The sequence below is a fragment of the Rhinopithecus bieti genome, unplaced genomic scaffold (assembly GCF_001698545.2).
Source record: "Rhinopithecus bieti isolate Rb0 unplaced genomic scaffold, ASM169854v2 scaffold_39586, whole genome shotgun sequence".
Classification (NCBI taxonomy): Eukaryota; Metazoa; Chordata; class Mammalia; order Primates; family Cercopithecidae; genus Rhinopithecus; species Rhinopithecus bieti.
Genome location: NW_016816842.1, coordinates 1,001,764 through 1,029,700, shown reverse-complemented (window position 1 = coordinate 1,029,700; position 27,937 = coordinate 1,001,764). Strand labels below are relative to the sequence as shown.

The 27,937-nt window shown below is 44.2% G+C and overlaps 1 protein-coding gene across 15 annotated transcripts in view; it reads left to right on the top strand.

Annotated features, from left to right (window-relative positions):
* Window positions 1–25,964, top strand: part of KALRN (kalirin RhoGEF kinase) — a 684,488-nt gene extending 658,524 nt beyond the window's left edge. For 7 of the 15 annotated variants that reach the window (XM_017855313.1, XM_017855314.1, XM_017855312.1 and 4 more), the window contains 2 exons: window positions 1,629–1,867; window positions 4,138–5,210. In XM_017855313.1, coding sequence (XP_017710802.1) covers window positions 1,629–1,867; window positions 4,138–4,392 — 494 coding nt within the window. In that variant the 3' untranslated portion in view covers window positions 4,393–5,210. Of the gene's footprint in view, window positions 1–1,628; window positions 1,868–4,134; window positions 5,211–7,964; window positions 8,089–9,238; window positions 9,299–14,412; window positions 14,839–25,366; window positions 25,395–25,890 lie in introns of those variants that run through there. The other 8 variants (XM_017855311.1, XM_017855325.1, XM_017855323.1 and 5 more) reach the window with 5 other exon arrangements.
* Window positions 25,965–27,937: the final 1,973 nt, after the last annotated feature.

Genomic DNA, 27,937 nt, shown 5'->3' with positions numbered 1-27,937 from the left:
TTTTTTTTGGAGACAGAGTCTCACTCTGTCACCCAGGCTGGAGTGCGGTGGCAAGATCTCAGTTCACTGCAAATCTCCACCTCCTGGGTTCAAGCGATTCTCGTGCCTCAGCCTGCCGACAAGCTGGGATTACAGGCGTATGCCACCACGCCTGGCTAATTTTTGTATTTTTAGTAGAGACAAGGTTTCAAGTGATCCACCCGCCTTGGCCTCCCAAAGTGCTGGGATTATAGGCGTGCACCACTGCGCCTGGCCTTTCCCATATATTTTCAACCCGCAGTTAGTTGGATCCATGGTTGTGGAGCCCGCAGATACAGTGGGCTGACTGTGTTACCGAAGTAGGTTATCATCTCCTAAATACTTAATGCCCACAAACGCTTCTCAGTGAGAGAGGCAGTGCTCTGGTGGGCCCGTTATTACTTTGACACATACAAGAGACAAGGATGTGATGATGGACCAGGGCCAGGCTTCTACTTACAGAGATGTGTGCAGGTATCTCAGAGCCAATCTTTCCTTCTGAGACCTCAGATAGAAAGGAAGTGTGGCCCTATGTTGAGTCCTGTTGAGGTATGTACCTATCACAGTAGCAACATACTTATAATTGAGAAGTTCTCTGGGCCCCAGGTGTTCACCCACTTAAATAGTTGTTACAGTGCAAACTGATAAAAATGACATAATCAGTCAACCCTTGAAGTCATTCTTAAAGAATTGGACCTGTATGGCATTTGCCTGGCTCTCCCTCTGTAGTTCTCAGACCTTACAACCTTGTTACCGTAAACTCAATAAAACAACGCTCCAGTCTTCCCCTTCACATCAGCTTGTTCTCCTGTCTTCTGAGTTCCACTGACTGCCATCCTCCAAGTCTCCAAACCCGAGCCATGCTCGATTCTTGCATTGCTTTCCCACCTAGGCTGTCACAGTCTCGTCTCTCCCGACCTCACCACAGCCGCATCTATTCCACATCCCCCGGTCCCGCTCTCCTAGACCTTCTGCCTCTCGTTTTTACCATTCCATGACTTCTGAATTAGACAAGAAGCCTTCTGTCTCCAGTCCCTCCTCCTAACCACTGCAAGGTTAATGTGGCTCTCTGATGATAGAATCTGAATTTAAAGCTTTAAAGTTCATTCCATCCAGTTACTTTTCATGACCTTCAAAATTTGGTCCAGATTCACTGGCCTCACTTTCTAGACTTTTCATACCATGGCATGTCCCACCTCACAGACCTTTCTCGTTTCCTCTTCCTCCAGGGAGACCCAAGGCCCTAGGCATTCTGACTACTTCCTGTTCCCCCTCACCAGCATGTCACACTTGCTTCCTTCCTCCAGCCTAAGTGCCAGAGTCTGGCCACAGTTCTCTTCCAAAGCTCTTTGTCACCACCACCACCACACGTATTACAGAGCCTTCTCTCTCTTTGCACAACCCTTGGCACCTCACATATGGCACCATTTTGTTTTTTGTATTTTCATTATTTAGGTAGATGTCTTAGTTCTCACATTGCCTTAAAATCAAGGGTAGTGTTTTTCTCACTTATCCACACGATGCCTAACACAAAGCCTTGGGCCTAAGAGGCCTCCAAATCCTTGTGGGATTCCCAATGCTTAGAGTAACCACCTGCTCTTACCCCACAGCACTGCAATCGCCCATTGAGTATCAGCGGAAAGAAAGGAGCACAGCTGTGATGAGGTCTCAACCTGCCAGGCTTCCCCAAGCCAGCCCCAGGCCCTACTCCTCTGTTCCTGTGGGCTCAGAGAAGCCCCCAAAGGGCTCCAGCTATAACCCACCTCTGCCTCCCCTGAAGATATCTACCTCCAATGGCAGTCCAGGGTTTGAATACCACCAGTCTGGGGACAAGTTCGAAGCCAGCAAGGTAAGTGACAACTCATTACTCCCACCCTTGTCACTACGAGGGCACAGCCTCAGGGGTTACTTTAGGAAGAGACAGAGTCTTGGTCTGTCACCCAGTCTGGAGTGCAGTGGCGTGATCTCAGCTCACTGCAACCTCTGCCTCCCAGGTTCAAGTGAATTCTCCTGTCTCAGCCTCCCGAGTAGCTGGGACTACAGGTGCCCCACCACACCCAGTTAATTTTTGTATTTTTAGTACAGATGGGGTTTCACCATGTTGGCCAGACTGGTCTCAAATTCCTGGCCTCAAGCGATATGGCCACTTCAGCCTCCCACAGTGCTGGGATTATAGGCGTGAACCACTGCACCCAGCCAGGAAGTGGCATCATTGAATGCTTGCTGATTATTTTAGCAGGAACAGCCCACTAAGTACAGTCTAGTCTCAATTTTGTTTTTCTTTCCCTATAAATTGGGTGAGTTATACCAGTTTCCTCTAGCAATCATAAAAAATGGATGATTTTTGCTAAATAGAATAGTTGCGGTGTGGATCATCTTCATCTAAAAGTCACTGCTATAGTGTTTGACATCTTAAAAAGAGATCACCCTTTCTCATGATGATCTGCCTTGAGCACCTACTGAAAGAAGTTCACTGTTCTTCACCATCCATCGTCTGATGTGGAAGGGAAGTCGATCATCAGTGTGAGAATGGGAGAAGTCTAACTTGGATTGAATGTTTGTCATAGATAATCCACAATTCAAACATCACCATGAGGCGAGTCAAAGACTCAAGCATAGATTTAGTCTACACAGCTATTTCGCCCCTACAAGGTAGGTAGAACAGGAGAGAAATGGGAAAAGTGCTAGATTAGGAACCAGGCAAACCTGGTTTCTATTCCCAATTCTGCAACTCACTTGCTTTAGAACATTAGCAGGTTAGTTAACCTCATTAGGCCTCAGTTTTCTCTAGAACTCAGTAGCTCTATGAATAGGAACACTTACATTTTTTATCTACATGTTCCAATTTTATAGTTTTATTTCTCCCCAAAATTATTAGTTTATATTGGTTATGTTAAAAAATAATTAGTGTCCAGGAGTAACTAGACCAATTTGTTCCATCATATCACCTGGAAATGATTTCCCACCTTGAAAAACAATCCTGCCTTTGGGAGTAAGTTGAAGTCACTTTGGCATTTTGTCAAACATATCGGGCCAGATGCGCTGGCTCATGCCTGTAATCCCAGCACTCTGGGAGGCCAGGGCAGGGAGATGGCTTGAATTCGAGAGCTCAAGACCAGCCTGGGCAACATAGCAAGAACTCGTCTCTAATAAAACTTTAAAAAAAAAAAAATTAGCCAGACGTGGTAGCATGCACCTGTTGTCCCAGTGACTAAGGCAGGAGAATCGCTTGAGCCTGGGAAGTCGAGGCTACAGTGAGCTATGACTCTGCCACTGCACTCTAGCCTAGGTGACATAGCAAGACCCTGTCTCAAAAACAGCCAAACAAAAAAAAAAAAGTATATATTAAAGAATTTGTATGTATATCCTGTATGTATATACATACAGAATATGTATGTGTGTATATACAGAATATGTATATACTGAAGACTTTCTGACTCTTACCATGCTCTATGAGGCAGCCAGACCTCCTTGGAAAGTTACAAATCTGTCTAGATGCAGCTGCCCTGATACAGACTCACATGAAAAGGTCATAGGCAGCATCTCTTGTATTAACGAGTAGGGGAGGGTACCTGGTGCCTGCAGGAAGTTGGGTAAGGGTAGGTCATGGCCTTGCCTTTGAATTGGGCAGAGATAAGAGGGTCAGAATATAGAGTAAAGCCAATGCATTTTCAAAAAGAGAAAAATTTAATATCAAACAATCCATGTTCTTACCACTGAAGAATTGTGACCCCTGGCATGACCCTTATGCTGACCTCACTCTGCCCAGGTGCTTACATATCCCTATGCCACTGCCAGGTTCTTCCTTTCACTTGTAAGAGAATGCTGGCAGGAAGGCTGTATGCTAGGAAGGGGCTTCCAGGTCGAAGGTGTGCTTGTACCTTTATGTGGGCTGGAGCCTATTCACCCTGGATGATAATATTGTTGAAACATTGCTATTAAAAAATATACTTTCAGAGCACCTTATTAATATTATGTCATTACTCAAGAGCAAATGCTGCCTGCTGCCTACCCTGCTAGTGGGAGATTTGGCCTTGAACCATTGGGTAGGGTGCCGAGCAAGCCAACGTGAACTAGCGTCCTTGTATTTGTGCCCCTCTTACCCTTATCTCCCAGCAGAACGACCTGGGAGGCTGCAATGGGACCTCGTCCATGGCCGTGATCAAAGATTACTATGCACTGAAGGAGAATGAAATCTGTGTGAGCCAAGGTGAGGTGGTCCAGGTCCTCGCCATCAACCAGCAGAACATGTGTCTGGTGTACCAGCCTGCCAGCGACCATTCCCCCGCCGCCGAGGGCTGGGTCCCGGGCAGCATCCTGGCGCCCCTCACCAAAGCCACAGCAGCAGAAAGTAGTGACGGGAGCATCAAGTAAGTGCCTCGTTGGCTTCCCTGGGAGAGGAGTATGAGGATTAAAAATATTCAGAAACAAACAAAAGAACACAAAAATGCAAACACACGGTAGGGAATTACTGCTGCTTATTCTCAACAGTGCCACGGAACCAGTGTTTGAGTGCTGCCACCACACGCAGCATGGGGCATCCAGGCTGGAGTGGTCCAGTTTTTTTGTTGGTGGTGGCGGTGTTTTTTCTTTCCTTTTTTTGTAATTTTCTGTTCATTTTTTCCCTCTTTTTCCCCCCCAACTCATTAAGAAAAGAACCCTACTGAAACCCTAGTTGACAAAAGGTGTGCTTTCTGTTGCCACATTTGACCCACCACAGGACTCACTGGACTGGACTTCTATTTATATTGTATTAAGTAACGGATATATATATATATATTTTTTTTTTTTGATTGACACCAAAAAATTACCTTGGCACAAATGCCAGACCTGTAAAGGTCAGAGGCCCGCTGCTTCTCCCAGGAGGGAGGGAACTTTTTGGTTGTCTGTGGCAATTCCTCTGTACAGATTGTAACTTTTTAAAAATTCCCTTCGACCCCGTCACTTGAATATATGTTCATAGTGCTTTGTAAGATACTTCTTTTCCTTATTTTGGTTGCAAAGACCCTTCCGAACACATTCCTGTATAAAGTATTTTGCACTATTTAAAGAAACCCATACGGATGAAGTCAGGTTGTGCAATATGATGGCTTCACAATGCTCATCGTTGTACCTGTCATGTAACTAATCAGTTTAAATGTACTATTTTAAATATGTAAAATAAATTTTCACCATGAGCATGTTTTAATGAAGTTAAAGACTAGTTGACCCTTTTTCCCCCCATTTCACTATTCTTGGACTTTCAAATGTGCAAACAATTCTTCTTTTCCTTTTCTTGTGTTTTTCCTTTTCTATATTTTAGGTTTTGGGTGAATGCATTGGCATTTTTTTTTCCTACACAAAAAGTACTTTTGTTGCTAAAGTTCTGACCCTGGCCTTCCCTCCTAAACAGCCCCTGTTGATTTTCCCTAACCTCTGAGGGGAGGGAAGGTACAAATTCGATGCTGTCCGACTGGTTCCCTGCAACTGGGCAGCCCTAAAGTGCTGATGTCAATTAATGACCAGAGTAGAAGGCAGTGTTTGGCTGGCATTCCCCGCTGCTTTCCATGCTGTGTAGTGATCCATGGAAGACCATGGCGCAGGGGGCTCCCACGAGCTATCTGAGCAGTGGCACCAGCAGAACTGCACTGCTTTGGCCCTCTCTCTAGGACAGGGGATAGCAGCTACTGACATCCCCCTGGCCTCACTAGGTAACCACAGGCTCAACCAAAAATCCACAGTGGCCTGTAAGGCACAATAGCCCCCATGCATTTTATCCTAAGTACACTTGTTTTGGGTGCCTTTTAGGAAGCCTTGGGATAAAGGTCCTCGAAGCACTGAAGTTTTTATTAATCAGGGGACTTGCAGAGCTAACTCTTAATGATTTATCCTCTAAATGTCCAGGTACTAAACACTTCTTCCTCCCTACCTTTGGTTCTGTTGGCCACTTATCCATACCTTCCGTGGGAGGGAAGGTAAAAGGATGTCAGACCGAGCAAAAGAGAGCAGATTGAAATACATATGGGTCATTTTGATTGCTTGTCAGTCGCTCTTGCACAAGGGTTGGGGGTGTGTGTGGAGGGGAGCAGTGGACTGAAAGAGGTTGTCAGTATTTACCAGTGGAGGACACTCAGCACACCCTCCCCAAGGCCTGCCATAACCACAGGGGTCAGAATTGGTTGTGATGCCTACAGGATAAACGTCACTGAAACCCTGTGTCCACATCAGTCCCCGGGCTTGCAACCAAGAGATGGAAGCTCCCCAAACCATGATGACGAGTTCTTCTGGGAAGAAGAATATGAAACCAAGCCTGTCCTGCCATTTATACTACTCTGAGTCTTCCTCCAAACATGAGATGTTATTTCTCATATTTCTAGTTTTTCACCAAGCATTTTAAATAACCCAGAGTTTAATAAATGTAGAAACACACCCCTACATGGACACGCACGTACACAATGTGCTGCCTGCCCTGGGAGTCCTTTCAGCAGGGATCTCCCTGACTCGAGTTGTTCTCAGAAGGAGCCAGGGACATGGATTTGGGAGTAAAGTTAGCAAAGTCTGAAGTTAACAGGCTGATGCCATCTAAGATTGCTTGGCTGGTTCTCACTCAGATTCAACAGTTGGAGCAAGGTGCTGGTATGCAGGGGACAGTAGAGAGCCTGACTAGTTAGGAGATACAAGAGAAGGTCTGGGTTTTTGAAGGAGCCCACTTTCCCTCAAGATTCAAGGATATTACTGCAATTGCTTTTTCCTGCTCAGAAGGTCGAACCTGTGTGTTAGGGGATAAATATTTTTGGAGCACCTTCCTCAACGTACCCTTAAAATCCTGATGTATGTGGAGTGTTTTGGAGGAGATGCTATGTATTTTGCAGCAGCTTCCTTCTTCCTAAATCTCCTCTGCCTCTCTCCCATAATGGAGGCTCATCTCATGGAGCCCTGTCTGCATAGGCCCACCTTTGACAAGGAGATACTGAAGGGAAGCCACGTCTCACTTATTCCAGACAACAATTAGAACTTCTTTCAAGCTCTGTGACCTCACTGAAACTGATGATGCCTGCTCAGGGTCACTGACACTGTTTGTGACTTGGCTTTTGGTATCTCTGTCTTTGAGATCTGATATTTACGGAATGTAAGGACTCTACTCTGAGCTTGTCTTCATAGGTCTGTGAAGAAGTTGCTCCCAGGACCCTTTGTGGGAAGAAAGAAGTTAGGATGAAAGGCCTATTGAAAAGCCATTGCTGCTGTCACCTCCCTGGGAGTACACATTAGGTCTTGTCCTAACAGGGAAGCTCTAGGACCTCTAGAGGCTGACAAAGCCATGTATTCACAAACACTGAGTGATATGGAGAATAGAGACCGAGAAACTCTTTGCCCTAAAATATCCAGATAAATGAGTGGTGCTCCACTGTTTATTAAGCAAATGCCTGCCCCAGAAAATCCTGTCTGATCAACATTATTTGGGAGTGGCCTTGCCCAAATACAAATCATGAGGTAGAACTCTCAACATCATCATTTTGGGTCTTTCTGTCTGGTCCTGGGAAAGTGTCAGTAGCATATACATTCTAGAATATACTTCCCTTGTCTTTCCTATTCTACTCCTCACCCCCTTTCTCACCCATCCACCATGCCTTTCACAAGAGGAATTCCTTGGTCCTGTGAGGCATCATGGGTATGGTATACAAACTCCCCTGTTAGAGTTCAGTCACCTAGGATTCATATTTTCTTCAAATGCTGCAGTCAACCTTGCACATCTACCAGGGGAGGTCAGAGTTCATCCTCGCTCACTTCCAGTTGGAGGTGAGGTCAGCTGCCAGCCACCATTGGAGCTGGTGTGCAGGTTTGGGGCCTCTGAAGCCCGGGCTTGATGGAGCACCTCACCTGCTGACTCACCCAAGGGTGGTGAGCCCGCCCTCCACCTCACTGTCCCTGACCTGCCATTTTGATTGGTGCATTTTTTGGTACAACAGGAAGTCATGTTCATGGCATACTCTACGCATGAGAAAGCGGGCGGAAGTGGAGAACACGGGTAAAAATGAAGCCACAGGGTCTCGTAAACCCAAGGATATTCTGGGCAACAAAGTCTCTGTTAAAGTGAGTAAGGTATTCCGGAGCTGCGTCCCCACCTGTCATCCACTCCCACCCTGCAACATTCTCACAAGCCAATTGGGTGATTGGGTTATTTTTTTTTTTCCCCAGTATGGGGACCAGAGGGGAAGTAGTTTAGCAGGATTTTGCATGCAAGATCAATTTATTTTTTATCTTTTATTTCTCCTGGCAACTTCAATTCAAGTAAGTACCTTTTTTTTTCTTTTATACCTTTCTCTTTATACTGTGCAGATGTTTTACAGCAAAATTATCTGCAGCACTATTCTCTTAAAAATGCGAGATGCTTGATTCATATTAAATTTCTCAAAGCTGCCATTTGGTACCTACGTTTGAGAATACACACAGGTTTAAGCAATTAGGGATGCCTTCCAAACCCCAGCCCTGTGAAGGCTGAGGTTTGGAATTTAAGGGCCACTGTGTCCTTAGTAAAGTTTCATTTCTTTTCCCCAGAGTTCAGACAACATCAACTTCAGGCCATTTTACTTGCCTTTCCCTATGCATGGACACAGTAGCGGGGCACATTGGTGAAGTTCAAATTATTTCTTTATAATAATCCATCTACTGCTTTGAACTCATGAATTCTAAGCCTGGCAGACTCTTATTTACCCCTGTCTTGAAACAATTTCATCTGCTTTCTTTAAATTGAACCCTCTGGAAAGATCTGCCTCTGGACAATGGAAACTAGACACTGATTATTATAGCACTAATTGTGCTATAATGTGTGAACATCTACCTGGAACTTTGTTTCCCTTCCTTAGCAAAGTAAGAACAACTAAAACCCAGTCTAACTTCCTTCTTGGGGAAAAGAAATTGTGTGCTCTCCTTCACTCTCATCTGGGAAGTCCAGCCTCACAGAAGACAACAGTTTAAATTTGACAACACTTATGCTTCATTTTGTTTCCATTGCTGTTTCCCATGAGATAAGCAGTTATACACAACCCCAGCCTCCTCTCCCTGAAAAGAGCATGCTGCTGCCCGTGGTGATTCTCACCCCCACTTTAAAAACACCTGGTGTTTTCTCTGCCCGAGATCCCATCGCCCATGCTTCTCTGAAGTTCTCCTCTCTCTCTAGCAAAAGCTACTTGTGTTCTAACTGTGTTCTCTTTCTTCCCCCTTCCTCATGCTGCCAATCAAGGAGACGAACAGTTCCGAGGAATCAGAGTGTGATGATCTTGACCCTAATACTAGCATGGAGGTAGAAGCAGCTATTGTTGTACTATTTCCTACAATGATTGCCTTTTTTGATGTGTTCTGTGACAGTGACCTTGCTAAAATGACCGGCCATTCAGAGATAAATCGTGATGTTGGGGCATCTCTGGGTATCCCATCCCAGCTAAAAAAGAAACAAACAAAAACATAATTCAGTTCAGTGTTGGTAGAAAACTCTACCTAGATTTTTTTTAAAAAAACAAAACTTGTTCTCTTGACCGCTTGCTAAGTATTTTCTCCTTTGGCAGGTTTGACTTTATGTAGAAAATATCCAATTTCATTATTTGAAACTTAGAACACATTTTTTCATGGAAAATAGCACTATAAAGAGTGGATGAGTCCCAGCTAAATGACAAGGACTCATTTTGGGTTTAGTTTCTCCCTCTTTTGTTTCCCCCTCCTCCGCTGCTGCTTTTTCTTTAGCCCTTTATCCTCTCCATCAGGCTCTTCTACTGGGTTCTATTCCCCGCTCAGTGTTCCAGAAAAATAACGGGTGAAGTATGGCACCTGGTTGCTATGTAGAGCTGACTGATAGCAAATGAGGTATAACTGTAGCAACTTCAGAGCACACTTCAGCCCAGTGCTGGGCCCGTGAGCAGTGGCTCTGCCCACCGTGTGAAGGAAAAGCCCTGGGGAGGACCTGTCTCCTGGAGCCACGGCAGAGGCCTCTCCAGAGATGGTGAGATGGAAACCCTGCCCAGGGGGCGTTTCTCGCACTCCAGGCTTACAGGGATGTGGGAGTGGAACCAACGCCTGTATCAACAATAACATCCATTCCACTTGCAACTCCCAGTCTGTTGGGTTATAGAAACATGGCTCTTATGTGGCTTGCCACTGAGTGACAACCATGATAAATTTACAAACCCTGGACAATGAGGGCAAACATGGAGATGACTTTCCTTGCCATTTTATCATTCAGAGTAAATTGTAATGTTTTTCTCCAAATCTGTGCCTCCATCTCCAGTAATGGGTATAAGTTTAGAGATTTCTAAGTACAAAATAGACAACATTAAAAAAAAAAATTTGTATAGTCCCAAACATTTCACTTAATTAGATGGACTTTTATTATTATTCTAATTTAACCTAATCCCAAAGAAGTCCAGCACCATATTGTTTCAGCCACCACAAAACCCAAGAGAGACCATGAGGCCTAGGAGCCAGTAAGTCAGCTGCAGAAGGAGTCAACTGAGTTGAATCAGGCCCGAGGCAACCGGCTGACAGTGGGAGTTCTGCCAGGATAGAGTAGTCCCCCATGGATGTGGGTATTGCCACAGAGCTAAATCTGGTAGGTGTGGCTCAATACATACCCCGCTGTGGGAGAAAGTGGAGATGGCATTTGTAGCCTAAATGTATCTTAGAGAACAAGGAAGCCAGGGGAAATTTCAGGCTCTGTTTTCCTTGCATTTCATAGGATAGGCACCAGTTCTCCTGGAGTTCACACCTGTCAGCTTATAGATACTGGATGGCACCTGTATCCCCAGACCTAAGTGTTGCCAGCATGTATTGTAGATGTCAGTTGCAAGTGGAGGAAGGCCAGACAGAGGCAGGGGAAAAGCCAGGTATCTGTGTTCCAGGAAACAATTGAGGGCCTTGTCCAGTTCTCGTGGACTGGGGGACAAGAGTGGTGTTTCCACTCTGTAGGAAGAAATGGGCATAGAGGGATGTGGGACCAGGGGAGCAGCACACATTAAGAAAATTAACTGAGGTCATCGAATGCCCCATTCTGCACTTAGATAAAAAGCATGTGTGTGCATATATACATCTTAACTCTGCTTTGCTAATTGAACACATTTTAAAGGTTCTTATTCATCTAAGGCTTTTAGTCCTTTGCATGGGCTGAGTGAGATGGGTTGTCAGGAGGTGCTATGGAGTGCATGAGCAAAGACATTAGAATATTCATGCTGAACAGAGGAAAACCAAAAATTGTGTTGATGCTTGTCTGAAAAGTTTTCAAATACAGTAGTTGAGGCACAAAGTTTCCTTTAGGCACAAACTTTCAAGTAACTGGAACTTCAAGGAGGCATGTTGTTGGAAGCTGCAATATCCCCAGTATGTGTGTATGTAGCCTTTATATATTCCATATACATCCTTCTAAATTTCAGTGATTCTCTTTTTTTTTTTTTTTTGATGTGGAGTCTCTGTGACCCAGGCTGGAGTGCAGTGGTATGACCTCGGCTCACTGCAACCTCCACTTCCCTGGCTCAAGGGATCTTCCCACCTCAGCCCCCTGAGTAGCTGGGATCACAGATGCACACCACCATGCCTGGCTAATTTTTGTATTTTTGGTAGAGACGGGGCTTCACCACGTTGCCCAGGCTTGTACTGAACTCCTGACCTCAAGTGATCTGCCTGCCTTGGCCTCCCAAAGTGCTGGGATTACAGGCGTGAGCCAATGCACCTGGCCTAAATTTCAGTCATTCTCTGAATGTGTTGCCAGCTTCAAATTAACTTTGAGCACATGAGCAAGTCCAGAGGGAAAGCAGGCATCTTGGCACTGCTAGTTTGGTATTTTCAGAAATAAGATATAGAAAGTCAACCTGTTCAACATGAGTTAAGAATTTTCTCAAGGCATATGTAAGTGGAACCTGATTGCAATGTACACTGCGGAAGAAGAAAATGATGAGGAGTGCATACTGAAGAGAGAGGCTACCTTAAAGATCCAAATTGAAATATGGGTGGGCGGGCCACCTCTTGCAGGCCTCTCACTATTAAAGTGGCCATTTGGGGCATCATTCCCAGACCCAACCTGGCCCCGAACTTCACCCTTGTCTTCAGAGCTTGATGCTGCAATGGGCGTTGTCTCTCTGGGAGTTTGTCCATTACTCTTAGTGAGCTGAACCCTGTACTGAGGGTGCCTCTGTTCCTGGAACCCCAGCTGACATAATGGGAGTATGCACCCTGTGTGTTCACTCCATGCTAGATCTCCAGATGTTAAATCCCACCCTGCTGACTGATTCCCTTTAACCTGAGGCCAGCCTGTTGATCCCAGACCTAGCTATGCATAGGCTCTCGTCTCCTGCCTGCATGGGAATGATGTCACCAAAACATTTTTCTCAATGAGTGGACCGAACAGTTCCTTTAAGGGCAGTTTCCTGGGGTCTTTACTTATAAACACTGGCTGCTTGCTACCTTCAGGCTGGCATTTGTCCCACCATGGTGTTTTGGGAAGATATACAGGCATATCCTTGAAAGCTAATTAAGAGGAAAATAAAGCACCTTGAATCCTAGGAATCAGATTTACAAAGCTTTCCAAGAACACCCAATTAGGTAAAGGGAGGTAATTCTGCTCTAATGTTTACATCCTTTTCCTTCCCCTGCTTGTGAATGTTTTCAAGTACAACCCCCACTCCCAGCAGTACACGCCACACAGCGCCACTGCAAGATTGGCTGTAGGTCTGTGCCATCCCCTCGTGGCCAAGTCTCCTGCAGCCAAGTCTCCTGCTGATCTGTGACCATCAGCTTACTTATTTACCTTGCACTGATTAAACTTTGGGGTGGGGGTGAAAGGGGAGCATCACACATGAAAGAGATGTTTCTACATGGAAGAAGAGTCAAACCAAGCTGAAAACCAAACACGAGGATACCTTAGAAACAGGTTAATAGTAATTCATTTTTTTCCAGTAAGGTTAGACTGCCAAGTGCCTTTTGCAGGGCTGAGAACCACATGCCCAACCATCACCTTTTTCAGTCCTGTCTCTACCCTGGTGTCTGCACTGACACCCCAGGCTGGAGCCAGGCTCGCATGTTCAGGGTCAGCGTCTGGCCTATACTAGATTTTTCTTAGGACCCAGGCGAGGCAGGTTTCCACCTCTGAAAAGTTGTCTGAGAACTGTGTCAATGCTAGCTTGTGTTTTTGCACCTGCCCCCTAGCCCAGCATTGCCACCTGCCTACATCACAGGATGGGGTTGAAAGTCCTGAACTAGCCTCCCTGACCAGGGCCTTCAAGGATAAGGATTCTCAGCCCAGGTTTTACACCAAGCTCAAGTAATTACATGCGGTTTAACTAAAACAAAACAAAACCCAATACCTCTTGTAGCAGAGAAAGTCAGTTCATCAGAGTAAGAGGTTGTCATCATTCCAAAAAGACTCTGCCTCTGCCCCAGCCATTCAACGCGCCACTGACCTCATCCACAACACAGACTAAGTGCAAACGTTATCCTCAGTCATATACCAGCCACCAGATATTTAGCTTAGGGGTTAAAAACAGTGTTGGGATCTTCTGGGAGAGGGCTCTGAAAGATGAGAGAGAGACAGCACTTGGGAAGGTGAAGCTGATTTTGGAGGAAATTTCCCATTGGAGTAAGAATCATACTTTCAGAAGCAACAGAACCTTGGAAACATTTAGTTAGCCTCTTCATTTATTTTTTATTTTTATTTTTTGTAGTAAAATATACATAAAAATTTACCATTTTAACCATTTTTGAGTGTGCGATTCAATGGCATTAAGTCCCTTCACAATGTTGTACCACCATCACCACTATCCATTTCCAGAATGTTTTCATCATCGCCAACAGAAATTCTTTAGTGGACTCACTAAACTCCCTCTTCCTCTCCATCCCTGCAGCCCCTTCACCTTTAACAGAGCCACAGGAACTTGTCCTTTTCTGTTTGAAAACTGGAAGGTGCTGTAGTTTCTGAGGCAGCTTCTGGTTTTTCTGGTTGCTATTCCCCCACCTACACCATCCTGCGGCAACTTGGTGTCCCGTCTTCAGGTTGGTTTTAATCTAAAGCACAGATCCTGGCGGACGAGAAGACCTAACTCCTAGTGCCAATTTTTGTGTATAAGTGTGTTATTCCATTTTCCAGCTCAATAAAAAGGAATATCATTTCTGCCCATCTTGACTTTCCAAGGCTGAAGTGTAATTTAAACAAAAACCACAAAGGCAGTATCACATGGAAAACTGGAACAGGAGTCAAAAACCTGGATTCTAGTTTGGATACCGCCAGCTATGTGACTGCGGGCCAGTTAGCCTTTCTGAGCCCCAAGTTCCTCTGGAAAGTTGCACAGCTCCAAGTGTACAGGTGTTTATACAGTGATGTGTAACCCTTTGAGCACCATGGAAATCTAAGGTGTGCTAACAAAGGACTTTGCTCTCCAGCACTTCCGACTTTGAAAACATTGAGATCCCGGCAGAAGAGGACGTGGAAGATTCTGTGCCTTGGCCAGAAATTCAGTTTTCAGGGGGTATGCCGCGAATGGCCTGGGCAGATTTCCTCCTGAGACTCAACTGGAGTGTCCACTCCTGGCTCTGGGAAGTTTGAGCGGCCAGAGCTGGCCCTTTTTTCCTCCCCTGAACCCACAGTTCCCTGGCCCACCTTTCATGTCCTCAGATCTGAAGAGGCAGCCTGCTCCCCACACCTCCTTCCCCCCAACTACCACATCAGCTACTCTGGCCTCCTTATCCTAGAGCTTCAAAATAACGCGGCCAGACAGATTGAAGGAAGCTTTGACACCCCAGCCAGGTGACCGACCTCCTGGCATCCCCAGTGTGTGTCCACTGACGCCTGCTTCTGCATTTTATAAAAAGAATTTTTTCATGAAAAGAACCCTTTGGATGAAAAGAAAGTGAAGCATTGCATTCCTGTCATTTTATTTTTACAAAATATTTTCTTTGTAATATATCTGAAGGGTGTGGCTTGAAGACTTCCTGCCTGGCTTTGTTCTGACTCTCCATGCAGACTGATTTATATTCCGCCACCAAGAGAAGGGAGCTGAGCTTAGTGGCTGCTTCCCTCTCCTGGAAGAATTATGAGAAGATCCTCCACAGCAGATTCACATCTATTATGCTTTTTGTTCCTTGCAACTGCCCTGTGAAGTAAGTAGGGTGGAGTTTCTCACCCTCCTGGGGGAAACAGGTTCAGGGAGGTCAAGGTCATGCAGCTAATAAAAAGAGCAGGTCTTGATGGTGGTGCTTTGAGAGACCAAACTTAGCATGTGCTATAGAGGACATCTACTGTCTATGGCTTAAGTACTTTCTTAACAAGGGTCAGGCTCAGGCCCTCTTTTGTTGCACATCTGTTTTAGGAAGAGAATTTCTTCAACAACTTTTCAATCTCTTGAGTATTGGGATAATTACTTGGCCTTGCCCATGCCCTTTCTCAATGACTCAAGAGCCCAGCCAGAGCAACCAAGAAAGGAAGTTCAATTACATGAGTTGGAAATGTCTGAACTGGTTTCTCAGACCAACACAGTCACTCAGCATGCCCTGTCATGCATGTTCCATGGCACCCTCACCCTAGACTGGGGGCCCAGCCCGTTTCATTTATGTTGTACACTAATGAGATTACAAGGTACCGTTGACCCAGAAGTTCCTCTAAGAGCCTGCTATTAAAGAAGCAAAGACCATCACCCCCCAAACCCACCCCCATGCTATCAAAGTTCACTCAATGAGAGTTCCTAGTCAGTTCAATTTCACACAATTTGATTAACACAAGGCATTGCAATGATTATTATGGAGGACTAAAGAACAATGTAAGATTGATTCCCATGCTTAAGAAGCATAATAAGGAGGCAGGTATAATTAAATGCCCATATTACATAGCAAACTTTAAAACCTGCTCTAACAGTCATGGTGAGGGACTGATTAATCCTGCCTGGAGCCATTTATTCATTCTGTGGATATTTATGCACCCACTCAGGCACTGGGCTCACAATAATAGTAGCTACTACTAAGCAGACTTTCCTGTGTAACTGGCTCTGTGTTGAGCTCCCAACAACATCATCACATAGGTACTATTTGCGTTATTCCCACTTTATAGATGAGAAAACGAGCACGGTGAGGTTAAGTGACTTTCCCAAGGCTGTGTATTCTTAGGTAACCTGTCTCCCAGGGAGCCTATGAGTGTGGTCATTGATTCACTGGGTGGCAGTGTGTGGGCTGGATGAACTAATAGGATGTGGGCAGTCTTAGAGAAGGCAGAGGGTGAGGAGAGAGCATGAACAAAAGCCCTGAGGTGGGGAGTGCCTAGCACATGCCGAGCGGGTATATGGTCTTGGTACCTGGGGTTAGTTATGTAGGAAGAGCTGTAGGAAATAAAGCCTGGCAGACAGGTTGAGACCAGACAGACAGCAAAGGCGTAGAAGGACCTGCTAGGAAGCCAGGACTTGATCCATGGACTGCAAGGAACAGTAGTAGGTTTTAAGTAGTCCATATGATTCATCCTGTGCTTTGGGAAGGTAACCAGCACCTATGCAAACGCTGGTGGGATTTTTTTTTTTTTTCAAGACAGGATCTTGCTCTGTCACCCGGGCTGGAGTGCAGTGGCATGATCTCGGCTCACTGCAGCCTCAAGTGCTCAAGTGACCCTCCCACCCACAGCCTCCTGAGTACCTGGGACTACAGGCATGCGCCACCATGGCCAGCTAATTTTTAAATTTTTTTTAGAGGTGGGTTCTCCCTATGTTGTCCAGGCTGGTCTCGAACTCCTGGCCTCCAGTGATCCTCCTGCCTCAGCCTCCCAAAGTGCTGGGATTATAGGCATGAGCCATGGCACCGGGTCCTCAGAACAAATATTAATCTGTTGCATAGCTCCAAAGACTCTGAGAAGTTTAGGGGATTGGGGCATAATTGGGGCCAAACCATTAAGGGAGGAGACTCCAAAACACTCATACATAAAGACATTGTCCAAAGTCAAGGTCATGGCTGTAGGTTGGAAATGTGATTTATACAGAAGAAGCTGTAACTCCACCGCTGCGTCCTCCTTGGCCCCCGACCTCCAGTCCCTTCCTAACTGGCTGCCAAGAGCACCTGGAGACCAGTGCATACACAGCAATGCACCCCCATTTTGGTCCTTTGCAACCAACTATCCTGTGAGATGGGTGATAGATGCTTTCATTATTCTATTAAAAGCCATATTTTCATCCTTTTTATTTTTGAGGGCACACTAAATGTTCTCTAACCAAAATATTGAGGGGTAAAGGGGAGATATTTGGACTAGAAATATTCATAAATCAATATACTTGACACATGAACACATATTGAGACCTGTACCCCAAAATTAATGATTATACATTTTTTTGGAAAAACATATGGAACTATTTTACAAAAATTGATCATGTGTGCTACTTATAAAGCAAATCTCAGCAAAAACCAAGGAATCAATATCATACAGACCAAGTTCTCCAGGCACAATGCAATTGTTAGAAATCAGCAACAAAAGATATTCTTAAAATCTCACGTGTTTGGAAATGTAAAACATACTCATTACAACTGGGTAAAAGAAAAAATCATAGTTGAAGAAAAACACTTAGCACTGAATGATAATGAAAATACTTGAGGAGTAAGGAACGAGTTGAAAGAGACAAGTCTATCGCTGTTTGAGATTATGTTGCATTTACATTTTTTTAAAATTACAGCTTGTCTTACGCTAATTTAGAAAGGAGCAGAGGAGGCTGTGTGTGGTGGCTCACACCTGTAATCCCAGCGCATTGGGAGGCCACAGGTGGGAGGATTGCTTGAGGTCCAGAGTTCAAGACCAGCTGGGCAACATGGCGAGACCCCATCTCTACAAAGAATAGAAAAAATTAGTTAGGTGTGGCTGTGTGCACCTGTAGTCCCAGCTCCTCGGGGAGTCTGAGGCAGGAAGATCACTTGAGCCTAGGAATTTGCAACTGCAGTGAATGGTAATCATGCCACTGCACTCCAGCATGAGCAACAGCGTGAGACCCTTTCAAAAATAAATAATAAATAAATAAATAAATAATAAGCAGAGGTAGGAATATTTTCTAAAATTTAGAAATTCAAGTCCAAAAAAAAAAAAAGAAAGAAATTCAAGTCCAGTTTGGCCAGATTGAAAACACAAAGGGTTAAACCTTCAAACCATAATATTGTACCTAAATTCTTTAAATTGTTTTTCTTATATCTTTATTTTATTGCCAGATCTCATCATCTAAAATTCCTTTCCTGCCTACTCTGAATACAGGTTCACATGAAACAAGTGTAAAAGGAATAGAAAAAGGAAACAATATAGGAATATATTCTGGGCAGCTGTCAGTTGGGTTTAGGGCATTTGGTTTATGTCTATTTGACCGTTTTTATTCCTTCAGTGTTTTCAATACGTAGTTCTGAGCTATGTTTTGTGACTGTGATGAGGAATTTGGAAAAAATGGGGTGGAGGTCTTTTCTTCTGGAGTCGGTTAATCACTCATTTTCTAGACAGAATTTCACCCTCACTCTTAAGTCTTAGAGTCAGTCAGACATTGGCTGACAAGGAAAATAGATGCAAGATTTCCTCAAAGCTCAGCTTATGGTACTCAATGCTGGTTGATATTACCTGTAACTCTTTCCTCTTACCTCACTGCCCTGCCATTTTGAAGAAAAAACAGTAAAATTATTGGATTTCTCTCCAGAAGGAAACTAAGTTGCTGATGGATCACATTGTGGTAGCTCTTGTTCTCGCCTGGGAGGAAGTGCTGCCACCTGCCGCCCTCTGCTGGTCAAATAAAACCAGCTTTAGGAACCTATAGGTCTTTCCCGCAGTGTCTACACCAGCCCTGTCCTCCTGGCTTGGCCCAGCATTTTCTTGTGCTGTCTCACAGAGAGAGAACATGTGCATTTTATGTGAACAATGTCATCTTTCCTCCACGACCACTATTTCATCAATGTTTTCTTTTTTTTTATTATTTTTTTGAGGCAGGGTCTCACTCTGTTGCCCAGAGTACAGTGGTGCTTTCCTGGCTTGCTGCAGCCTCAACTTCCTGGGCTCAGGCAATCCTCCCACCTCAGCTTCCTGAGGAGCTGTGCACCACCACACCTAGCTCATTCGTTTTTTATTTTTTAGTAAAGATGAGGTCTCACTATGTTGCCCAGGCTGGCCTTGAACTAAGCTCAAGTGATCCTCCTGCCTCAGCTTCCCAAAGTGCTGGGATTACAGGTGTGAGCAACCATACTCAGCCCACGACCACTATTTTGGATTCCAACTCTCTCCTCCTTCCCATCTATCACTTTACATTACTCCAACTTGTTTCTAAGGAAGGAAAACATTATATTTCAAAAAAAATGTGCAGCTTATTATAAAGCCCTCAGGATCCAACACACACCAGCAATGACCACTAGACAAGGTGGTCAGGAAGCCTAATTTCTAGTCTACCAATTGAGTGATCTCAGTTAATTTCGTTCAACAAATATTAATTTTTCTGTTACGTGCAAGACTCACAGCAAGAAAAAATTATGATTGGTGGTGCATAAAAGCTGGGAAAGGGTTACTACCTTCAAAATCTTCACAAGCCTGGTAGGGCAAATACAGTTCAGTAAGACGTTATAGTACATGGCAGCTCGTGGTCAGAGACGCAGAGGTACCAGCCCCTAGAAGAGTGCAGAGGAGGAATATCACTATTGGCTACATCTCCGACATTGACTGACTCATTAGGTTCCCAAGCAAGTTCATGGCAGGACATTTTCTCAGTTCTCCTCCCCAAAATTAGGATCCTACCACTTTAACTTTTCACTGATTTGGCAAATATCAACAGAGCACGTATGTGCCAGGTATCATGCTAAGCGTGGAGGCAATAATAGCAGAACAATATGACCCATTAGAATTCAACAAAAGAGAAAATAAAAAATTTAAGAATATAAATAAAATGTCATAATAAATAAAACAATATAGTCCTTGTCCTCATGGGCCCTGCAGTCCACAGGAGCCATAGACAAATACATCGGTAATTAGTCTACTATGTGAGAAGGGTGTCCACCTCCAGTTCATACTCTGATTTGCTTCAAAGTAGAAAGAGAAATAATGAGGGAGGAATCTTCTATGGCCATAGTCCAGAGTCAAAGTAAGAAACAAAACATTAGTGTGGATCTTGCCTAGGCTCTTGGTCCTTGCTGGAGGATTTTAAAGTAGAGGACTGAGTAGAGACAGGAGAGAGAGAGGTGGAGAGCAAAGACAAGCAGGTAGGCCTTTGATGTCAATGACAAAGTTTCACAATGCTTTTCCCAAGAGCCTCCCACTTTGCTGAATGCTATGATGGAATGAGCACTGGAATAAAATTCAAGAGCTCTCAGAGCCAGTTCTCTGTCACTGTGATCTTAACACTTCACTTCCCTATCTCACCTAGGAAATGGTGATAAATAACATTTGCTCTGCACTTCCTCCAGGGTTTTGGAGGAGCACATGAAGGAGGTTGTGAGTAGCTTATGGGAACCACATAATGCTACCCAAATCAGTGGTGCTATTACCATTATCAGCCACACCTTTTGCCAAGGTGGGCTTTCCTCACCTGGGCCAGCCAAAAGGCAGAAGAATGAAGGCCAGAGACTTTCATAAGTCCCTTCCAGATGGACAACCTGTAATAAGACTTATTGGCAATCTTTCTCTCCAATGTCTCTGCTAAGGACTACCCTCAAATTAGGAATATTTGCTTTTGTTTGGACATGGTGGCTCACATCAGTAATCCCAGCACTTTGGGAGGCCAAGGCAGGTGGATCACTTGAGGTCAGGAGTTTGAGACCAGCCTGGCCAACATGGTGAAACCCTGTCTCTACTAAAAATACAAAAAATTGGCCGGGTATGGTGGCATGTGCCTATAATCCCAACTACTCAGGAGTCTGAGGCATGAGAATGACTTGAACCCAGGAGGCGGAGGTTGCAGTGAGCTGAGATCATGCCACTGCAGTACAGTCTGGGTGACAGAGCGAGACGCTGTCTCAAAAAAGGATTTTTTTTTGGGGGGGGGGGACAGGATCTCCCTCTGTCGCCCAGACTGGAGTGCAGTGGTGCAATCATGGCTCACTGCAGCCTCAACCTCCTGGTTTCAAGTGATCATCCCACCTCAGTCTCTGAAGTAGCTAGGACTATGCCCAGCTAATTTAAAAATTTTTTTGTAGTGACACCATGTTGCTCAGGCTGGTCTCGAATTCTTGGTCTCAAGCAATCCTCCCACCTTGACCTCTCAAAGTTCTGGGATTACAGGTATGAGCCACTGCACCTGGCCAATATTTGCATTGTATTTACTTTATTTTATTTTGAGAGAGGGTCTCACTCTGTCACCCAGGCTGGAGTGCAGTGGCATGATCTTGGCTCACTGCAACCTCTGCCTTCCAGGTTCAAGCGATTCTTGTGCCTCAGTCTCCCTAGTAGCTGGGATTACAGACACCTGCCACCACGCCTGACTAATTTTTGTATTTTTTAGTCGAAACGGGGTTTCGCCATGTTGATCAGGTTGGTCTTGAACTCTTGACCTCAAGTGATCCACCAACCTCAGCCTCCCAAAAGTGCTAGGATTACAGGTGTGAGCCACTGCGCCCAGACAATATTTGCTTTTTTAAACAGTGTGTCTGTTTAGTAATATACCTAGCACAGTTAGGATTCTGTGATGAAAAAGAATAAGGCAAGAAGTTCTTTAAGCAGCACTTTGGGGCATTTTCTTATAAAAGTGTAGGTTTTATAAGTACCACACCGTAGGTTTATGAAACCCTACTTAAAATTGTATAGTATATAAGCCTGCTACTTGTCTCTTCCATTTTGTCAGCTTTCTTCTCTGGGAGACCCCTGGCATGGACTCCATGCCCTGCTTCCTTGTGGATTCCCATCATGATGGGAAACACAGGCCACTGAACAAAGTTAGCAGTATTATCAAATCATTTCCACCCTAGAGTCCTTCTGATGGAGTGGGGGCAGGCAGCATGGGGGACAGTGTAACATTCCATGTTTGTTGAAAGCTGGTCATTAACATCTGTCAGACACTGCATCAAATGCAGATGTTGTTGAATTCCATCTTTCCCACTAGACTGTTGGCCCACTGAGGGTAGAGAGCATGCTGGCCTTACTCCCTGCCCGGTCACTACCACCTCACCAAGGGTCAACTCAGTACCTCTTCCTCAAATAAATCGAGTCCTTACATCAAACAACCCTTCCAGGTGGGCATTTTTATCCCCAATGTATAGCTAAAACTGAGACAGGAGTTGCTTAAGAATGTTGTCCAAGGCAAGAGAGAGTGTCTGGCCTTGAGTCTGGATACTACATGCTGTGTCTGCTCCCCAAGCTTACACTCTTCTGCGCAGCATGCTACTAAGAACGTCCTCTCTCAGAAGCTATGGATTATGTTATTTTTAAATCATTTTCTAAAAAGTTTGCATCCATCTGTGTTTGCCAACAGACTCTAGTCAAGTATTATTAGTCATATGCCCAGAACTAAGTATTTTGGGTATATGACTAATAACATTGGTCCTCTTGGTCCTATTCTGAGATTCTATTTATGAACCAGTCCTAAGTTCTTGGAAGGTCTGAAATGAAGTCAAAGGTCAAATATGTATTCACCAGCATTTATTAAATACCCATTATGTGACAGACCCTGCTAGGGCCTTGAGGTACAAAGGTGAATGACAAATGGTTCATGTCTTTAAAGAGCTTACAGACTAATAGGTCTGACTGTGCCATTTTTTTCCCTTCAAAAATAATTCTTAAGAAAGTGAAGCCGGGCACGGTGGCTCATGCCTGTAATCTCAGCACTTTGGGAGGCCAAGGCAGGCAGATCACCTGAGGTCAGGAGTTCGAGACCAGCCTGACCAACATGGCGAAACCCCGTCTCTACTAAAAATACAGAATTAGTCGGGCATGGTGGTGCATGCCTGTAATCCCAGCTACTCAGGAGACTGAGGCAGGAGAATCACTTGCACCCGGGAGGCAGAAGTTGCAGTGAGTCGAGATCGCACTATTGCACTCCAGCCTGGGCAACAAGAGTGAAACTCCGTCTCAAAAATAAAATAAAATGAAGAAAATAAATAAAATAAATAAATTAAAATAAAATAAAATAAAATAAAATAAAATTGAAACATGCTGACGCAGAATATTTGGGAAGCCCACATAAGAAAAGAAAGGAAGCACGTCACCCCAAATTAAGATACTTTATAAATCCCAAGGGTAGAGCCTATGTCTTAGTATTTCTTTATCCACAAAACTGTACACAGATCTTAGAGTAGAAGACGAATTCAGTTAATGTTTTTTGAATGAGGAGAAAGCCACCCTTAAACCTACCACCCTGAGATAACCACTGTTAACATTTAGAAAATATTCCTAGCCTTCTTTTCTTTGACTGTCAAATGACTGACTGGGATGCCGTTCTCCCCGCCTTATCCAAACCAGGGAGAGAAATGTTTGGCCTCTTTAGCGCCCCCTACAGGTGATGCAGTGCTGCTCGTGGTTGATTTAGTAGTTTGAGTGAAGCAACCCTGTACATCCTTCCCCAATGCCATGCCTTGAAACATTTTCACACAGAGGACTCTTTTAGGTGTGGGAAATGCAGTAGGTTCTACCAGATGTTCGCACCCACTCCCAACCCCACCCCAGAAAAGCCTCCGGGGCAGGAAGTTGGTTTACCAAGATCAGTTCACTGCGATACAGGGGGACTTTCATCAGGTTCATCAAACAAGGCTGCATGTTGATTCACTTTAGAGAGTTAAAAAAAAAAATCCCAATGCCCAGGCCCCACTTCACACCAATTAAACAGAATCTCTAGGCATGAGGCCCAGGCATTAGCCTTTTGTGTTTTTAAGGCTATCCAGGTCAGGCGCTGAGAACCACTGATTTAAAGACAGGCTAAGCAAAGGTGTAAGTGGTCTTTTGAGGCTAGCAGAGGGCATTGCAGTGGCCAGAGTTGGGGCACTCAGCCCAGAATTTGGCATCACAAGGGTTTTCTGCAGCCTACTTTGTGCAAAACCTGGGTGGTATAAGCAGGCACTTGATTTGCAAAGGGGAACGCAAAGAGGGAAATAAATGTCTTTCTTCCAAAGGGTTTACATGGATTCCTCTATAGGGGAAGAGCACACAGAAACCATGCATGTTCACAAAGATATGCATACATACAGGGAAATAAGTGCAAAAGCCCCAGTTGGGCTATTTTGTAAGGCATGTGAGTTTTCTGGCTTCATGATAAAGGAAAGAAGAATTTTGCCAAATAAACTATTAAAGATAAGCCTCTTTAATAACAGGCTGCTTAGCTGAAGGAAGATTATTAAAATGAGATCATCTTTATTTAAATAGGTATTGAGTACCTGTTATTTGCCAGGCATTGTGCTAAGCTCTTGACATATATGATTTCATTTAATCTTTGTGATAACACTTTACACTAGGTATTATTTATCCCCATATTATAGTGGAGCATCAGTTATTATGTAATTAACATACAATCACATTAAACAAAACAGATGGCCTCAGCCTGTCTCCAAAGTCTGTGCTTTTGTTAAACAATGCTAGGCTGTACAATCTGGACTTGCATGATTAGCGGCAATACAAAAGATGTGGGGAAAGTGACCATCTTCTCAAGAAGAGGTAGCTTTCTAGAATGCCTAGTTGGCTAAAATGTTTTCCCTACTGTGAAATCTCCAAAGTGTCCTGAGGCAGGCAGCATGGTATATACCAAGAGCCCCAGCAGTTCCTCCCTTGAACCAGCCTTGTGACCAGAGTTTGTCAGCTTAGTCACTTAGTATTCATTGTCTCACCTTGAGACATGCTTGAGAAAGAAGAGATAGACAGGACTTCTCTTATTCCCCTTCATCCAGAGGAACTCTGTGTTTAGCTGCCTGAAGAGTCATTTCCCCTGCCTGGGGATGGGCAAAGGGTAAAGGGAGGACATTTGGAAGGAATCCACTGTGTTAGTGAATTTCAATGACCCTTCCAGTTTGATAGGTCTCAGGTTCTCTATTTTTGAGTTTATGATGCTAGGAAGAATCAGTGCCACCGCATTGCTTGAGTGTATAATGTATAATGACCAGGAGAGTGGGTTTTCTGCCTGTGAAGGGAAGAAAAGCAATTGAGAAGAGGGAGGACAGAAAGACCTCTGCCAGCAGAGCTCCAAGTTACAATAAACCTGCCTGGGGCTGCACGCTGCCAGGCAGGAATGTGAGCAACTGGATTAGACGGAGTAAACCAAGTGCCAATTGTTGCTAAAGAGGGGTTTTACTAATGTGACAGTAATACAGTCACAACACAATGGGAAGTTGGGCTCCAGGTCTCATCTCCCTAAATTGTACTTTGTTTTTATTCAATAGGGTGAAGTCCCTTATTCTCTTTTAGTAGTTTAGGATTCAAGCAATTTTCTGTTTCTTTTGTTTTCAGATCTTAAATCCAAATTTCATCCAAGAAGGTGAGTTAAAAAGCATTACAATTGGAAATGGAGATTGGTTAAATAAACTATAGTTAATCCAGCATTAAAGCACTGGCTGTAAGCAATGGTGATACAGTTCTGTATCAATGGACAAGGAAAGAGGTTTATGATAAACTATTAGATGACAAGACTAAAGCTTGCAATATATATAATGGGATCCAATTTTTATAAGAAGTCTGTTTATATAAAGCCCAAAAGGGTATATACCAGAATGCTCACAGTAACTATCTCTGGATTATGATATTATGGAGCTTTTCTTTCTTTCTGTTTATATTTCCTATTTTTTCTACAATAAATAGTTATTACTTTTAAACACTTTTTAAAGAGACCCAGATGACTCTGCAGTGTTATGCTGAAGGTTATTTGAATCACTACATGACATGGGTGGGAAATGAGAGTGGTGTGTTAAAAAAAAGTGGCTGTTTTATTCTAAGTTTGTTCTGAATGATGTGAATATATGTTGATTTGATCATAGTGGCCCCAGAATTCCTTGTGCCCTTGGTGGATGTCACCTGCTTGCTTGGGGACACAGTGGTACTGCAGTGCAAAGTCTGTGGGCGGCCAAAGCCCACCATCACTTGGAAGGGTCCAGACCAGAACATCCTTGACACTGACAACAGCTCAGCCACATACACCGTCTCCTCTTGGTAAGCTGATTGCCCTAACGTCAGCACCAGCAGCCCCTTAGCACAGCACTAAGAGGCTGAATCTGGGGTGCAACATCTGCTCTGGCGACTGGGCTCTGCAAGAGAATAGCTGCCCTGGAGCCTGTTCTAGGGCAAACAGTTGGCCTTGATTAGAGGGAAACTGAGGAGACTCAATGCTGCAAGTGTTAGTCACAGCCTCTGCCACTCACACTGCAGCCTGATGGACACACCTGTGGCAGCACCAGCACGCATTTCCCACGGTGCTCAGCACCATGTCGACATACCTGGGACCAACAGAATGGTTTGTAAAGACCGTGCTCTGGACCCACATTCAACAAACAGGGAAAACATAAACCTTTGTATCTCAGGTCAAGCATGCACCATACTTACGAAGAGTTTTTACAGTCACTGCCTTACATTCACCCTGGTAGATGATCTTTCCCTACAGATCCCCAAGTAAATCTCTGAGTCAGAAGATTTAGACTTCTGATTAAGTGGCGAAGGCTCCAGACCTGTAGTAAAAATGTAATCCTCACATCTGGACATCCTGACATTTTTTGTGCCCTTCAGGATACTGTGAAACAGTGAGATGTTTAATTCCTTACCTAAGAACAATGTTATTAGAAAAAGAAATGACTCATTCCAAAATGTGCAGTAGAAAATCAAGCCGCAAGCATGCTTCTACACACAAAGTCGATTTAACAAAACTTAGCTGACTGCCTCCCAATCATTCTGTCAGCATTTATTGTTACCAATTATGAACTGGATTGTGTACCGTTGCTTACAGTGGACAAGCAGTAGCAAGCCCTAGATGCTTGAGAAATTAGTGGAAGAAGCACCTAGAATCAAGAAACTGTCATTCATTGACTTAATTTGCGTGTGTGTGAAAAAGAAGAAGACCATCATTCCTTGGTATTCCCAGCAGAGACTAACTGGCCAGATCACAAAATATCAGTGGGTCCAAGAAGTCTAGTGTGAGAGGCAGTGGTTGGTGAGGATCATGAAAAGCGCCAGGGGATATCATAACCCTGGGGAAGGGGCAGAGCTGACTGTGACTTCTGTATTTCAGAGCAGTTCTCCCCTGGGGAAGAATATATATTATATTGGGATGAATGGGGAAGTTATCATTTAGGTGATGTAATTTACCCTTTCTTAGAAATTCACTTAACTATTTTAAGGATCCCACATCTAGAATTTGAAATACTTAAAATATGTTTATTTTGGAGTCTTTCCTTTTTTTTTTTCCATCGTTCATTATCGATCTGTGGAACTGAAAATATTCTAGGACAAAGTTGCTAGTGGTAATAATACTAATAACACGAGCCAGAACTTGAATATGACTTTATATATTTCAAACCATGCTGTAATTCTTATGTCATTTTATTCCTTATTTTATCCCTCGTGTACAACAAACTTGAGAGATGGGCATGGCCATCTGGAGATGTAGAGGGACAGGGTGATCACCAAGGTATATAGGTAGCTCACAGACCAGGGACTGACCTTGGGCCTGAGGACTGTCCGTTCAGCATGCCATGTGCCCACCCTATGGGATTTTACCCAGCAGTCAAGTGTCTCATTCCTGGAGTCTGAAGAGCATCCTTTTGGTGTCCCTAGTGATTCTGGAGAAATCACCCTGAAGATCTGTAATCTGATGCCTCAAGACAGCGGGATTTATACCTGCATAGCAACAAATGACCACGGGACCACATCGACGTCCGCAACAGTCAAAGTGCAAGGTACAGCGTCTTTGTTAGTCAGACCTTTTGAAATAATTTTTTTTAGACAGGTTCTTGCTCTGTTGCCCAGGCATGATCTCTGTTCATGGCAGCCTTGACCTCCCAGGCTCAAGCAATCCGATCACCTCAGCCTCCTGAT